The sequence below is a fragment of the Amblyraja radiata genome, chromosome 3 (genome assembly GCF_010909765.2).
Source record: "Amblyraja radiata isolate CabotCenter1 chromosome 3, sAmbRad1.1.pri, whole genome shotgun sequence".
Taxonomy (NCBI): domain Eukaryota; kingdom Metazoa; phylum Chordata; class Chondrichthyes; order Rajiformes; family Rajidae; genus Amblyraja; species Amblyraja radiata.
In genome coordinates this window covers 113,175,267-113,190,664 of record NC_045958.1, presented here as the reverse complement: position 1 = coordinate 113,190,664, position 15,398 = coordinate 113,175,267, and the positions used below count along the sequence as shown (strand labels likewise).

Below are 15,398 nucleotides of genomic sequence, written 5' to 3'. Positions count from 1 at the left end.
CAGGAGTAGGCCATTCGGCCCTTCGAGCCAGCACCATCATTCATAGAAACACAGAAACATAGAAATTAGGTGCAGGAGTAGGCCATTCGGCCCTTCGAGCCTGCACCGCCATTCAATATGATCATGGCTGATCATCCAACTCAGTATCCTGTACCTGCCTTCTCTCCATACCCCCTGATCCCTTTAGCCACAAGGGCCACATCTAACTCCTTCTTAAATATAGCCAATGAACTGGCCTCAACTACCTTCTGTGGCAGAGAGTTCCAGAGATTCACCACTCTGTGTGAAAAATGGTTTTCTCATCTCGGTCCTAAAGGATTTCCCCCTTATCCATAAACTGTGACCCCTTGTCCTAGACTTACCCAACATCGGGAACAATCTTCCTGCATCTAGCCTGTGCAACCCCTTAAGAATTTTATAAGTTTCTATAAGTCATGGCTACCATCCACAATGAGTACCCCGTTCCTGCCTTCAAACCATATCCCTTGACTCCACTATCTTTAAGACTCCGCTATCTTGACTAATTGACCTCTGTAAATTGCTCCAATGGTGTTGGGAGCAGGATAACACTGAGCTAGTGTGAATGGGTGATTGATGTTAGGCATGGACCCGGTGGGCCGAAGGGCCTTTCCCTAGCTGTATCTATCAATTCGTAAATGCACATGCACCTTGTTGATTCCACATTTGAAAATGCTAAAGCCTTTTAGCAATGTCATTCTTTTTCTCCATTTTTCATAGGTCATCAATATAATTAACACTGCCCAGGAGACCAGTCCAGCAACTGTTGCAGAAGCCTTGGACAGAGTGCTGGAAATACTGAGGACCACTGAACTCTACTCACCGCAGCTCAACACGAAGGACGATGATCCCCACACCAGTGATCTAGTCGGCGGCCTCATGACTGTGAGTTAGTTAGTAAGGAACGCCTTTCCGATTTACACATTTCACATTACACATTTACACATTTCACTCCGTACAGCACTTGTCAATAGAGTATTTGCTTGTGGTAGAGTTTTTCTCTCTCTTCCCTGTGACCTGCGTGGGTTTTCTCCGAGGTCTTCGGTTTCCTCCCACGCTCCAAAGACGTACAGGGGTGCAGGTAAATTGACTTGGTGTACGAATAAATTGTCCTTAGGGTAGTGTTAATATGTGGGGATCGCTGGTTGGTGCGGACCCCGTGGGTCCTGTTTCCGCGCTGTATCTCTAAAATTAAGTCTAAAAACCTGTGCCCTGCCTGGATGTGCATCCATTTCTCCCTTAAACCCTCTCCCCTCTGTTCCCTTCCACCTATAGTATATTCCTTCCTTTGGTTTCCCTGTAGGGTGGTGCAGCGGTAGAGTTGCTGCCTTCCAGCGCCAGAGACCTGGGTACGATCCAGACTATGTATGCTGTCTGTACAGAGTTTGTATGTTCTCCCCATGACCACGTGGGTTTTCTCCGGGTGCTCCTGTTTCCTCCCACACTCCAAAGACGTGTAACTTTGTAATTGGCTTTGGTAAATTGTAAAATTGTTCCTAGAGTGTAGGATAATGTTGGTGTACGGGGTGGACTCAGTGGGCCGAAGGGCCTGTTTCCATACTGCATCTCTAAAGTCTAAGTCTAAAGTAAATCATGCCTCTCTTATCATGCCTCTCCTATTTCCTTATCTCACATATTTTGTCTTTTCTTTTTTGGCCATTGTCCAACCATTTGCTTATCAAACGATTCTCTCTCACCTGTATCTACCTATCACTTGGCAGATTTTGTCTCTGCTCCCCCCCCCCCCACTTCACCCCCTACACCTTTATACCTATATTCTTCCTTTTTGCCCTCTCCCCTCTCCCATTCACTCTCCCTCCCTTCCTCCCTTCTCCCATCTTCCCCTTAATCCTCTTCATCATTTCCCCCTCCCTCTCATATTCCCCTTCCCTTCTCCCGATCTTCAACTCTCCCCCCGCCCCCCCCCCCTCCCCCAGCCCAATTTGATGCTACTCATGTTATTTATGATGATTACATATTGTGTTGTGCTGCAGCAAGTAAGGATTTGATTGTTCTATCTGGGACATATGACAATAAAACACTCTTGACTCTAGACATGCCACTGCTGATAATGTTCATGTTGATGTCCCTGCCAATATGATAAGCCCCCCCCCCCCCCCCCCCCCCCCCATCACCACTACCTGACTACCCCTCCCTCTCCAATGTTGAAGGCAGGTATCCCCTTTCACTGCTATCTGGCTGGTTTCCAAACCACCCTCTCAATGCTGCTTTGTTTATCACATATGCAACTCCACAGTATTTGTTTTTGTTGCATATATTATACATGCTGTGTTTTGGCGCAGTTATAGTGTCATAGAGTGAAACAGTGTGGGAACAGGCCCTTCAGCCCAACTTGCCCACACTGGCTAACAATCTATCTATCTATCTATCTGCCTACGCTTGGTCCATATCCCCCTAAACTTGTCCTAGCCATGTACCTGTCTAACCGTTTCTAAAACGTTGGGATAGTCACAGCCTCAACTACCTTCTCTGGCAGCTTGTGTGAAAATGTTACCTCTCAGATTTCTTTTAAATCTTTTCCCCTTCACCTTGAACCTATGTCCTCTGGTTCTCGATTCCCCTACTCTGGGCAAGAGACTCTGTGCATCTTCCCGATCTACTCCTCTAATGATTTTATACACGTCTATAAGTTCACCTTCATCCTCCTGCACTCCAAGGAATGGAGACCCAGCCTACTCAACCTATCCCTGTAGCTCAGACCCTCAAAATCCTTGTAAATCTTCTCTGAACCCTTTCAAGCTTGACTATATCTTTCCTATAACATGTTGCCCAGAACTGTATACAATACTCTAAATGCAGTCTCACCAACGTCTTATACAACTGCAACATGATCTCCCAACTTCTATATTCAACACATAATCTAATGAAGGCCAAAGTGCCAAAAGCCCTTTTTGACCGCTTTATCTACCTGCGACTCGACCTTCAAGGAACAATGCACCTGTACTCCTAGATCCCTCTGCTCTACAACACTCCCCAGAGGCCCACCATTCACTGTGTAGGTCCTACCCTTGTTAGACGTTCCAAAATGCAACAACTCACATTTTTTTATGTATTAAATTCCATCAACCATTCCTCAGCCCACCTGGCCAATCGATCAAGATCCTGCTGCAATCTTTCACAACCATCTTCACTACCTGCAAAACCACCCATCTTTTGTATCATCAGCAAACTTGCTAATCTTACATAGAAACATAGAAAATAGGTGCAGGAGAAGGCCATTCGACCCTTCGAGCCAGCACCGCCATTCATTGTGACCATGGCTGATCGTCCCCTATCAATAACCCGTGCCTGCCTTCTCCCCATATCCCTTGACTCCACTAGCCCCTAGAGCTCTATCTAACTCTCTCTTAAATCCATCCAGTGACTTGGCCTCCACTGCCCTCTGTGGCAGGGAATTCCATAAATTCGCAACTCTCTGGGTGAAAACGTTTTTTCTCACCTCAGTCTTAAAAGACCTCCCCTTTATTCTAAGACTGTGGCCCCTGGTTCTGGACTCGCCCAACATTGGGAACATTTTTCCTGCATCTAGCTTGTCCAGTCCTTTTATAAATTTATATGTTTCTATAAGATATCCCCTCATCCTTCTAAACTTCAGTGAATACAAGCCTAGTCTTTTCAATCTTTCCTCATAAGACAGTCCCGCCATCCCAGGGATCAATCTCGTGAACCTACGCTGCACTGCCTCAATCACAAGGATATCCTCAAATTAGGAGACAAAAACTGTACACAATACTCCAGATGTGATCTCACCAGAGCCCTAAACAACTGCAGAAGAACCTCATCCATATCATTGACGTAGATGACAAACAGCAACAGGCCCAGCACCGAATCCTGAGGCACACCACTAGTCACAGGCCTCCAGTCCGAGAAGCAACCTTCCACCATCACCCTCTGCTTCCTTCCATGAAGCCAATTTGCTATCCATTCAGCTATCTCCCCTTGGTTCCCATGCGATCTAACATTCCAGAGCAGCCTACTATGTGGAACCTTGTCGAATGCCTTACACAACATCTACAGCTCTGCCCTCATCGACCTTTTTGGTCACGTTTTCAAAAAACTCAATCAGATTTGTGGGACATGACCTCCCACGTACATAACCATGCTGAATATCTCCTAATTGGCCCTTGCCCACCCAAATGCCTGTATAACCTATCCCTCAGAATACTCTCTAGTAACTTTCCAACTATAGATGTTAAGCTCGCCGGCCTATAGTTCCCAGCATTTTCCCTTGAATAGAGGTACAACATTTGCCACCCTCCAGCCTTCCGGCACCTCTCCTGTATTTAAGGATGACTCGTAAATTTCAACCAGTGCTCCCGCCATTTCCACTCTAATTTCCCACAATGTCTTCGGATTTATCTGATCAGGCCCTGGAGGTATGTAACCGACAGTACCTTCAGTACTTCGTCGACAGTAACACTGACTGCTCGCAAGACACTTCCAGTGACTGCTCCAAGTTCCTCCGTCCTACTGTCTTTCTCCTCGGTAAATACAGAGGAGAAATACTCATTGAGGACCTTGCCCAACTCCTATGGCTCCACACAGAGGTGACCGCTTTGATTCCTGAGAGGTCCCACTCTCTTTCTAGTTACCCTTTCCCCCCTAATGTATTTATAAAATATTTTGGGATTCTCCTTAATGCCACCCTCCACAGAGCTAACTCCTGACCCCTTTTAGTCCTTCTGAATTCCTTTTTCATTTTACTCTTTAGTTCCCGAAACTCCTCCAGGGATGCACTTGATCCCAGCTGCCTATACCTGTCCAATGCAGCCTTCTTGTTTCAGACCAATGCCTCAATTTCCCTCGTCAGCCAAGCTTCCTTACTTTTGCCTGCTTTGCCCTTCACTCTAACGGGATCGTACATATCCTGCGAACCATCGTCCCTCTACACATCCGACCATCTTTGTGTCCCGGGGGCACCTCTTGCTGCCGACCTTGAAGGCTCTGGAGGCAATACCCCGGTTCACCCTCCTACCAGCCCTTCCTTGCTCCTCGCGTCTGACATCTCCAGATCCCTTCTGGTCCCACTGTCCGGCAAGCGTTCGGGCTCCCTGGTGCCAATATCTAATATACTCCTTCCCCGTCCACAGCCCGTGAACCCAATCCTCTGATCCCAGTCTCAGAAGGAGGTATTACTCCAGCACTTTGTGTCTTTTCTGGTAAACCAGCCCCCATCTGCAGTTCCTTGGGTCTACTTAGAAACATAGAAACATAGAAAATAGGTTCGCGAGGAGGCCATTCGGCCCTTCGAGCCAGCACCGCCATTCATTGTGATCATGGCTGATCGTCCCCTATCAATAACCCGTGCCTGCCTTCTCCCCATATCCCTTGACTCCACTAGACCCTAGAGTTCTATCTAACTCTCTCTTAAATCCATCCAGTGACTTGGCCTCCACTGCCCTCTGTGGCAGGGAATTCCATAAATTCACAACTCTCTGGGTGAAAAAGTTTTTTCTCGCCTCAGTCTTAAATGACCTCCCCTTTATTCTAAGACTGTGGCCCCTGGTTCTGGACTCGCCTGGTACTTAGAAGAAATACTTGGTGAACTTGAACCCAAAAGTGTGCACCACCCTGTTTTGAACATAAGGTTAATCTTCTTTTTAACTTTTCAGGATGGATTAAGAAGATTGTCAAGCAATGAATATATTTTCAATAAAAGTAAGTCTGAATGTTCAATACTCATTTTTTTTAATTTTGAAAATAAGTTGCCGAATTTTAGCTTATTGTCTTTAGTTGCTTCTTATGTTGCATTATTTTATGTGGAAAATAGTGAGAACTCTTAAGATGTAGTCCAATATCTGTCTTCATGGTCATAGTGAATTAAATTAATGAAACTTTGCTGCACAGCTGCAAGAATATCCTTCCTTCACTAGGAAGAGCAGATTTTTTGCACATGCTGATTTACTCCAGTCTTATTTTGCCTCCATTCCTATGGTGTCAGAGGTAATGGGGAGATGCAGTCATGGGGGCCTTGTATACTTGGAGCAAAGTTTCTCTATTCTTAGAGAATCAAGGAAGAGTAGATGCTGGTTTACAAAAAAAGATGGAAAGTAACAAATCCAACATAGAAACATAGTAAATAGGTGCATGAGGAGGCCATTCGGCCCTTCGAGCCAGCACCGCCATTCATTGTGATCATGGCTGATCGTCCCCTATCAATAACCCGTGCCTGCCTTCTCCCCATATCCCTTGACTCCACTAGCCCCTAGAGCTCTATCTAACTCTCTCTTAAATCCATCCAGTGACTTGGCCTCCACTGCCCTCTGTGGCAGGGAATTCCATAAATTCACAACTCTCTGGGTGAAAATGTTTTTTCTCACCTCAATCTTAAATATAACCATATAACATTAACCATATAACAATTACAGCACGGAAACAGGCCATCTCGACCCTTCTAGTCCGTGCCGAACACATAATCTCCCCTAGTCCCATATACCTGCGCTCAGACCATAACCCTCCATTCCTTTCCCATCCATATGACCTCCCCTTTATAAATGACCTCCCCTTTATTCTAAGACTGTGGCCCCTGGTTCTGGACTCACCCAACATTGGGAACATTTATCCTGCATCTAGCTTGTCCAGTCCTTTTATAATGTTATACATTTCTATAAGATATCCCCTCATCCTTCTAAACTCCAGTGAATACAAGCACAAGGATCACATATTATCCTCCAACATTTCCCTCACCTGTAACGGGATCCCACCACGAGTCACATCTTCCCATCTCCATGCCCATTCCGCCTTCCACAGAGACCGTTCCCTCCGCAACTCTTTGGTTCGTTCATCCGTTCCCACCCAAACCACCCTCTCCCCGGGTACCTTCCCCTGCAACCGTAGAAGATGCAACACCTGTCCTTATAATGACCCCGTCCCATCAATTCAGAGACCCAGCAGTCCTTCCATGTGAGGCAGGGGTTCACGTGCATCTCCTCTAACCTCATCTACTCCATCCGATGTTCCTGATGTGTCCTCCTTTACATCGGTGAGACGAGGTGACCATTTCGCGAACACTTGCGCTCGGTCCACCAAGGCCTACACAATCTCTTGATTGCTAACCATTTTAACTCCCCTTCCCATTCCCATGGTGACCTTTCTGTCCTGGGCCTCCTCCACAGCCAGAGTGAGGCCACACACAAACTGGAGGAACAGCACCTCATATTCTACTTGCGGTATGTTCCACCCAACAGTATGAACATTGAATCCTCCAATTTTAGGCGACTAACTTAGAACCCCTGCCCATTCTCCCCTCCCCTCTCCTCCCCCCCCCCTTTAACTCCCTCTCTTCCCTATGCCCTACCTGGACTTGCACCCATTTCTGTCTCCCCTTCCACATATATTAAATTCTCTGGCTTCACAATTGCAGCTTTTATCGTTATCTCACCCTTTTTCTCTTTTCATCTTTGGCCTTTGTCCATCCAGCTGAATATCATACCCCCTCCCTTCACCTGTATCCAGGTTTTGTCCTGCCGCTCCTGTCTCCCAGCATTCTTCCCCCCCAATACTCCCTATCCTGCAACGGATCACCACCATCAGTCTGAAGAAGGGTCCCGACCCGAAACGTCACCTATCCATATACTCCAGAGATGCTGTCGGACCCGCTGATTTACTCCAGCACATGGTGTCTTATTTTGCTACTATTCCTATGGTGTCAGAGGTAATGGGATGGCAGGAAAATGGGATTGGGAGGAAGAGATAGATCGGCCATGAGTGAATGGCAGAGTAGACTTAATGGGCCAAATGCCCTAATTCTACTCCTATCACTTGTGACCTTATGACTTATGACCTTATAGTCTTGAAGCAAAGGACAACATCAGGAGGAGGAGCCATCTTGAGGAACGGCTGCTAGCCAGCAGCCATCCATTTTAATTCGCTTTTTTTATAGTTTTAGTGAGTCCTGTTTTTCGTTCATAGGGGATATGGACTTTTTAATGTGGGGGGGTAGGTGTCAACTCTACTTCTAGGTCCCTACCTGGTCGGTGAGGCAGCTTTTTCTCCGGGCTGCCCGTCGACCCGTCCTCGTGGCCTACCAGCGGGCTTGGAGCGCCGTTTCCTGGCGGGGACCGCCCAGCACCTCTGCCTCGGTGGCGGCACAGCGCTGGAGCGCTATCGTGGAGCGGAGCGGGCGATGCCTTGCCTGGGTCGCTGCGCTGGATCGACGCACTGGAGCTCCGGTGAGCTGAGACCGCCGTGTTCAACACCTCCGGGCTGCGGGTCTGCGGGGCGGGCAGCGCCGACTTCATCATCGGGAGCCTGGGAGCTCCAAACCGGCGCGGCCTTGTCGGCTTCGGAAGCCGCGGTCTCCAACTAGAAAGCGGCCGTTCCAGGTGGCCCAGCCGCTGTGAGGACTCTCCCGACGCCGGGTCAACACCACCCGGTGAGAACGGCCAGGAACATCGGGCCTCCGTAGAGGCAATTGCGGTGGCCTCAATAGGCCTGACTTTGGGGTGAACTTGGGGTGGGGACTGGACATTGTGCCTTCCCCCACAGTGGTAATCATTGTGGGGGGATGATTTTTTTTTTGTCTGTAATGTAATCCTGTTAGTCTTTGTCCAAGATGGCTGCCGTGAAGAGAGAGTGGACGCTGGCGCGCTTTAGCTGCCGCTGCTCTCTCTTCACACTGTGTTTTTGATTTTCTGTTTTTGGACTGAATTCTGTTTTTAGTTTGTGTCTCTGTGATGTCTTTATTATTTATTTTACTCTGATTATATGTTTATATTCCTGTTAATCTCTGTAAGGTGTCCTTGAGATGTCTGAAAGGCGCCCAACAAATAAAATTTATTATTATTATTATTAACATGCAAAAACACGCAAAAACACAGCATATAAGCACAGCCTGGGTAAGAATGAAGATAATATATGTTGCTACCGTATATGTGGAATAAATGTAGAAGCTGTTGCAGGCATCGATGCTCGAGCATCGTCCGTGGATAGAGACACAGTTAACGCTTCCCAGTATAATAATGTTCCCTGCTTTCTATTGTGATGTGTAGGCTGTCGACAGATTGAGAAGTCTGACGCACTGCTCTGGACTTCACTTGATGGGCAGATTGAAGAAGAACCAGGTACTGATACACAAGCAAGTTTTGCCAATCCACAATTGAATTATTTCGGAAACTGGTTTCTTCTCAATGCTAATTATCTTGCAGTTGTTTCAATGAAATTCATCATCAATTCAATGATTCAATGTTACTCTATTGCCACATATACCCAGATACAGTGAAATGGTTTGTGTTGTCTACAACCCGGTAAAAGCAGACCTCACGTAGGCAGTACACAAGTATCGCCACGTTCCTGGCGCCGCCGACAACGTTACAAACGTTCACCGATCTACCGGCCGCTGCACGTGGCAGTAGACAGCCCTCCCCCCCCCCCCCCTTCATTCTTGGCACCCCACACTGCCGGGGGTGCCCCATCATTCTCACTGACCCGCACTGGCTCTCCCCCTCCTTCATTTTCAGCGGCCCCCTGACGGGTAGCTCTTGACATAGTCCACCTACGCCTTCGACGGTCCACTCGCTTTTGTCGACACCCTTGCCCTTGATGGTTCACTCGCTCTTGACGGTCCTCCTACACTCTCAACAGATAATAATCTGTCTTCTTGTCCTTGCCACCAAAATGGATAACCTCACATTTATCCACATTATACTGCATCTGCTGCCATGCATCTACCCACTCAGCCAACCTATCCGAGTCACCCTGCATCCTCACAGCATCCTCCTCGCAGCTCACACTGCCACCCAGCTTTGTGTCATCCGCAAACTTGGAGATTTTACATTTAATTCCCTCGTCTCAATCGTTAGTATATATTGTAACTGGGATCCCAGCACCAAGCCTTGCGGCACCCCACTAGTCACTGCGTTAACTAGTTAACTGCTTAACAGTTAAAAGAGACTGTTGCTGACTGAGATCCCATGTTTACTTAAACAATTGTCATTTACTTACCTTTTAATCACGACTATACATCAGCGAGAGCAGATTAGTCATAGCATCCTGTCAAAGTCTAATTGCACTTGATAAGCTGGCAGTGAATCACGTTTTTGAACCAAGACAGTCATTCTGATGAAGTGCTCCAACATTGCTTAGGAAAACAGTAACACGAACTAAACCAAGATGTGAAGAACAGTGCATCTCATTTGCCTGAGATCTGGAAAGGCGCGTTGTAATTAGTGACTTCGACAATAGACAATGGGTGCAGGAGGAGGCCATTTGGCCCTTCGAGCCAACACCGCCATTCAATGTGATCATGACTGATCATCCCCAATCAGTACCCCGTTCCTGCCTTCTCCCCATATCCCCTGACTCCGCTATCTTTAATAGCCCTGTCTAGCTCTCTCTTGAAAGTATCCAGAGAACCGGCCTCCATCGCCTTCTGAGGCAGAGAATTCCACACTCACAACTCTCTTTGTGAAAAAGCGTTTCTTTGTCTCCGTTCTAAATGGCTTACTCCTTATTCTTAAGCTGTGGCTTAAACTTGATATAAAGAAACAAAAAAATACACGGTTCATGTGCCATCCCAAAGAATATTAGTTGCCGAATAATATCCTCCACCTGTTCACCTTGGACAAAGCATCGAGTGCTGTTATCAAACATGGTTTAGTTTTTAATGTAGAGTTGCAGCATGGAACACGGTCCACCAAGTCCCCGCCAACCATCGATCGCCCGTTCACACTAGTACTATGTTAACCCACTTTCTCATCCACTCCCTGCACACCAAGGGGAATTTACAGAGGCCAAAGAGGCTTCAAACCCACACGTCTTTGGAATGTGGGAGGAAACCGGAGCACCCGGAGGAAACCTCTAGGGCAACAGAGAGAATGTGCAAACTCCATACAGACAGCACCCGGGGTCAGGATCGAACCCGGGTCTCCGATGCTGTGAGGCAGCAGCTCTACCAGCTGCGCCACTGTGCCACACGGTGTGTGCGAGGCTCCTGGAGAAATATCAGAACGAAGTTTGGTTTTGGTGCAGATAGAAAAATGCCTCATTTAACAAAGGCAGTTGTATGATATAAAACACTATGTATTGAGACTCTAATTTGATCATTTTGTTTAAACTAATAGACTTGCAGCAAAGTCACAGCCACCTTGCCATTCCAGTTGCCTTTGGTGACATACCTCCACGTGCAGCAGAATTACTTGCTGAAGAAGACAACTGGGATTTCGACATTTTCGAGCTGGAAGCTGTAACTAACAAGAGGTGGGTGCCAGTATTTTATCTATGATGGCTTGCGGGCTCCACACAGGTGAATTCTTGAGTCACAGAGTCATACAGTGTGGAACCAGGCCCTTTGGTCCAACTTGCCCACACCGACCAACATGTCCCATCTACACTAGTCCCATCTCTCTGCATTTGGCCCTCCTATCCATGTACCCGTCTAAATGTTTCTTATACGTTGTGATAGTACCTACCTCAACTACCTCCTCTGGCAACTCGTTCCATACACCCACCTCCCTTTGTGTGGAAATGTTACCCCTCCGGTTCCTATTCATTCTTCCCCCCCCCCCCCCCCCCACTTAAATCTACCTCCCATGGTACTCGATTCCCCTACTCTGGGCAAGAGACTTTGTGCATCTACCCGATCTATTCCTCTCATGATTTTGTATAGGTCTGTAAGATCACCCCTCATCTTCATGAGCTCCAGGGAATAGAGTCCTAGCCTGCTCAACCTCTCCCTATAGCTCAGGCCCTCGAGACCTAGCAACATCCTCGTAAATCTTCTCTGCACCATTTACAGCTTGACGACATATTTCCTATAACGTTGCCCGGAACTGAACATAAGACGCTCTTTGTGGCCTCAGCAACGTCTTACATAACTGCAACATGACCTCCCAACTTTGATGCTCAATATGTTCCAGACTTCACTAAAAATTAGTTGTATGTTATGTGGCTATTATTCATTTTATGTTTACATTGATGATTGAATATTTATTTAAGATCATGCTCTTTGTGTTCTTCATTCATTTTCTGAAACTAATCTTAGCGGTATGATTCCATTTTATTTTGGACATCTCTGTTCACCAGAAATAGAGATAGCAGGCCATTCAGCCCATCATGTCTACTAGCCTATTCAACAAGATGCAGGCATCAGTTTCCTGCATCCACTCCATATCCCCTGATTACACGAATATCCAAAAAGCTATTGTTCTCTGTCTAGGAAATATTCAATAACTGTGGCTCGTAGTCCTCTATAGGTACGAGATTCCAAAGATTCGGGTTGAAATTCTTCTTCCGATGATTTAGTCCCTTCACTTTGATATCGGGATCATTGATTCTCCAAACCCTAGCCAGGGCAAACATCTATCTGGTGAAACTTCAGTGAGATTAATGCCCCTGCCCCACTTAGGAAACCTGAACAGAAACCTCTGGAGACCTTGCGCCCCACCCAAGGTTTCCGTGAGGTTCCCGGAGGTTTTTGTCAGTCTCCCTAATGGTCGAAAGTGGTTTCCGCGTAGTCATGCTTCTTCTATGTTCCGGCGAATTTTAAAAAAAATTCAAAACCGTCCTCGGCTAAAAATAGGTTGCCGTTTTAAAAATCGGTAATTTTTTAGTCGAAGCTGGTTACGATGCTAGTTGTAGGTGGTTGCCGGAGGTTGCAGGTAGTGGAAGATAAGACCTTTTTTTCACCCAGTTTTATTCCACCAGGGAGGTCTTACCTTCCACTACCTGCAACCACCTTCAACTAGCATCGCAACCAGCTTCGACTAAAAAATTACCGATTTTTAAAACGGCAACCAATTTTCAGTCGAGGACGGTTTTGAATTTTTTGAAATAATCGCCGGAACATAGAAGAAGCTTGACTACGCGGAAACCACTTTCGACCATTAGGGAGAGTGACCAAAACCTCCGGAAACCTCACGGAAACCTTGGGTGGGGCGCAAGGTCTCCAGAGGTTTCCATTCAGGTTTCCTAAGTGGGACAGGGGCTTAACTTTCTTTTTTTTAAACATGAGAGATTGTAGGCCTGGTTTGCTTAATCTCTGTTCTCAGAACAAACCTACTATTCTTGGAATCAATTAGGGTGTCAATTTAGTAATAATACTTTAACACAAATAATAGTCAATAATAAAGAAATCGCTGATAACTTTCATGAACGTGGGTTCATTGATGTAACTGGTAAGTACAGTTCTTTGAATTATTTCTTGAAAATTGAGTTAAAACCAGGTTAAGATACAGGTCTACCATCAATTTTCCCGATTCCTTTGTTCCAGAGCCTTACTGGATTATCCATTTTTGGATAGAGTGGATGTGGAGAGGATGTTTCCACTAGTGGGAGAGTCTAGGACTAGAGGTCATAGCCTCAGAATTAAAGGATGTTATTTTAGGAATGAGATGAGGAGGAATTTCTTTGGTCAGAGGGTGGTGAATCTGTGGAATTATTTGCCACAGAAGGTTGTGGAGGCCAAGTCAGTGGATATATTTAATCCAATCCAATCCAACTTTATTTGTTAAGCACTTTAAGACAACCAATGTTGACCAAAGTGCTGTACAGAAGAAAAAAAAACAAGACATCATAAACAGACAACATAACAGAACATAACATAACAGCTCACATAAGGCGCATAAATCACATATGAAATACAACAATAAATCAAAAGACATAAAACATGAGTAAAAATAATAGCCATGCAATAAGCAATCAAAATAAGAAACCAATCAAGCAAATAAAGTCGACATCTTACTGGGTATCAAAAGCCACGGAGAAGAGATGGGTTTTAAGAAGAGATTTAAAAACAGACAGAGAAGAGGCCTGTTTAATGTGGAGAGGCAGATCATTCCATAATTTGGGTGCCGACACAGCAAAGGCACGGTCCCCTCTGAGCTTCCGCTTAGTTTTAGGCCCACTCAGGAGCAGCTGATTATCTGACCTGAGAGAGCGGGCGGGTGTATAAGGGTGTAGAAGCTCAGATAGGTAGGGCGGGGCAAGACCATTTATGGATTTAAAAGCAAATAAAATAATTTTAAAATGGATCCTAAACTGAATAGGCAACCAGTGGAGTGAGGCTAAAATGTGCGAAATGTGCTCATGTTTACGTGTGCCAGTTAAAAGACGTACAGCTGCATTCTGTACCATCTGGAGACGGGCGATGGAGGACCCACTAACCCCCACATACAGTGCATTGCAGTAATCCAGCCGAGTGGTAACAAAGGCGTGGATTACCGTCTCAAAGTGCTGCCTATACAGAATTGGCTTTATTTTGGCCAGCTGCCTCAAATGGAAAAAGCTTGATTTAACAACAGCCTTGATCTGACTGTCAAATTTAAGCTCAGGGTCCAATTTAACCCCTAGGTTTGTGATGCTTGGTTTGATATACTGGGCCAGGGAGCCCAGATCTACAGGGGGGGCCCCAGTGGTGCCACCAAAAACCATTACTTCCATCTTTTTATCATTACATTTTAAAAGGTTCAGAGCCATCCAGGCCTTTATGTCGTTGAGACACTCAAGTAAAAGTCCGACAGAGTGTTCATCCTTCTTTTTAAGAGGCACATTAATCTGACTGTCGTCTGCATAAAAGTGGAATGAAATTTCATGTTTCCTAAGTATGGAACCAAGTGGGAGCAAATAGAGAGAAAAGAGGAGAGGGCCAAGAACTGAGCCCTGTGGGACCCCACACGAGAGAGGAGCAGAGGAGGATACAGAGTCCCCCATTTAAGGCAAAGATAGGTAGATTCGTGATTAGTATGGGTTTCAGAGATTATAAGAAGACAGGAGAATGGGGTTAGGAAGGAGAGATAAATCACCCATGGTTGAATGGTGTAAACTTGATGGGCCGAATGGCCTAATTCTGCTCCTATCACTTATGACCTTATGAATTTGCCAGACCAACAGAGGTCTCGTAATAATAAATCAAAAATACACCTCACTATTTATACTCCTCCCATGCCTCTAATAGCCCTGTCCCACGGTACGAGTTCATTCCAAGAATTCTCCCGAGTTTGCCCTGATTCGAACTCGGAGATTTACGGTAATGGCCACTCGTCGGTACTCGGGGCTCTCGTGGACATGTTGAAAAATCTTCATGAGTCTTCCCGCGCTTACCTGCCGTTAGCGAGTCTTCCCGAGTACCTGCTGTTAGCGCTAAGAGACATCCCCGAGCTCCGACATACCCGCTACGTTCATTCTCCACGAGCTTACCACGAGTTTGATTTTTTTTAAACTCGGGAGAGCTCTTGGAATGAACTCGTATCGTGGGACAGGGCTTTAAAGCACCATGGACTGCTGGAAACTTAAGTAAAGAATTAACAATTAACAAAGAAATAAACAATTAACTCTTTCAGGATGGAAGCACACGTCCCGAAAGTGCGTGCAACCAACGCAACGCTCCCATAATGTCCGCATTAAAGGAGGTGCTGGACTATCAG

The 15,398-nt window shown here is 46.1% G+C and overlaps 1 protein-coding gene across 1 annotated transcript in view; it reads left to right on the top strand.

The window, feature by feature from the left end:
* The window catches only part of pde8b (phosphodiesterase 8B), a 217,728-nt gene that overhangs the window by 181,224 nt on the left and 21,106 nt on the right, over positions 1-15,398 (top strand). Inside the window, exons 14-17 of the mRNA XM_033018611.1 lie at positions 739-903; positions 5,652-5,697; positions 9,030-9,101; positions 11,100-11,235. Of these exons, the coding sequence (XP_032874502.1) occupies positions 739-903; positions 5,652-5,697; positions 9,030-9,101; positions 11,100-11,235 (419 nt within the window). The remainder of the gene's footprint in view (positions 1-738; positions 904-5,651; positions 5,698-9,029; positions 9,102-11,099; positions 11,236-15,398) is intronic.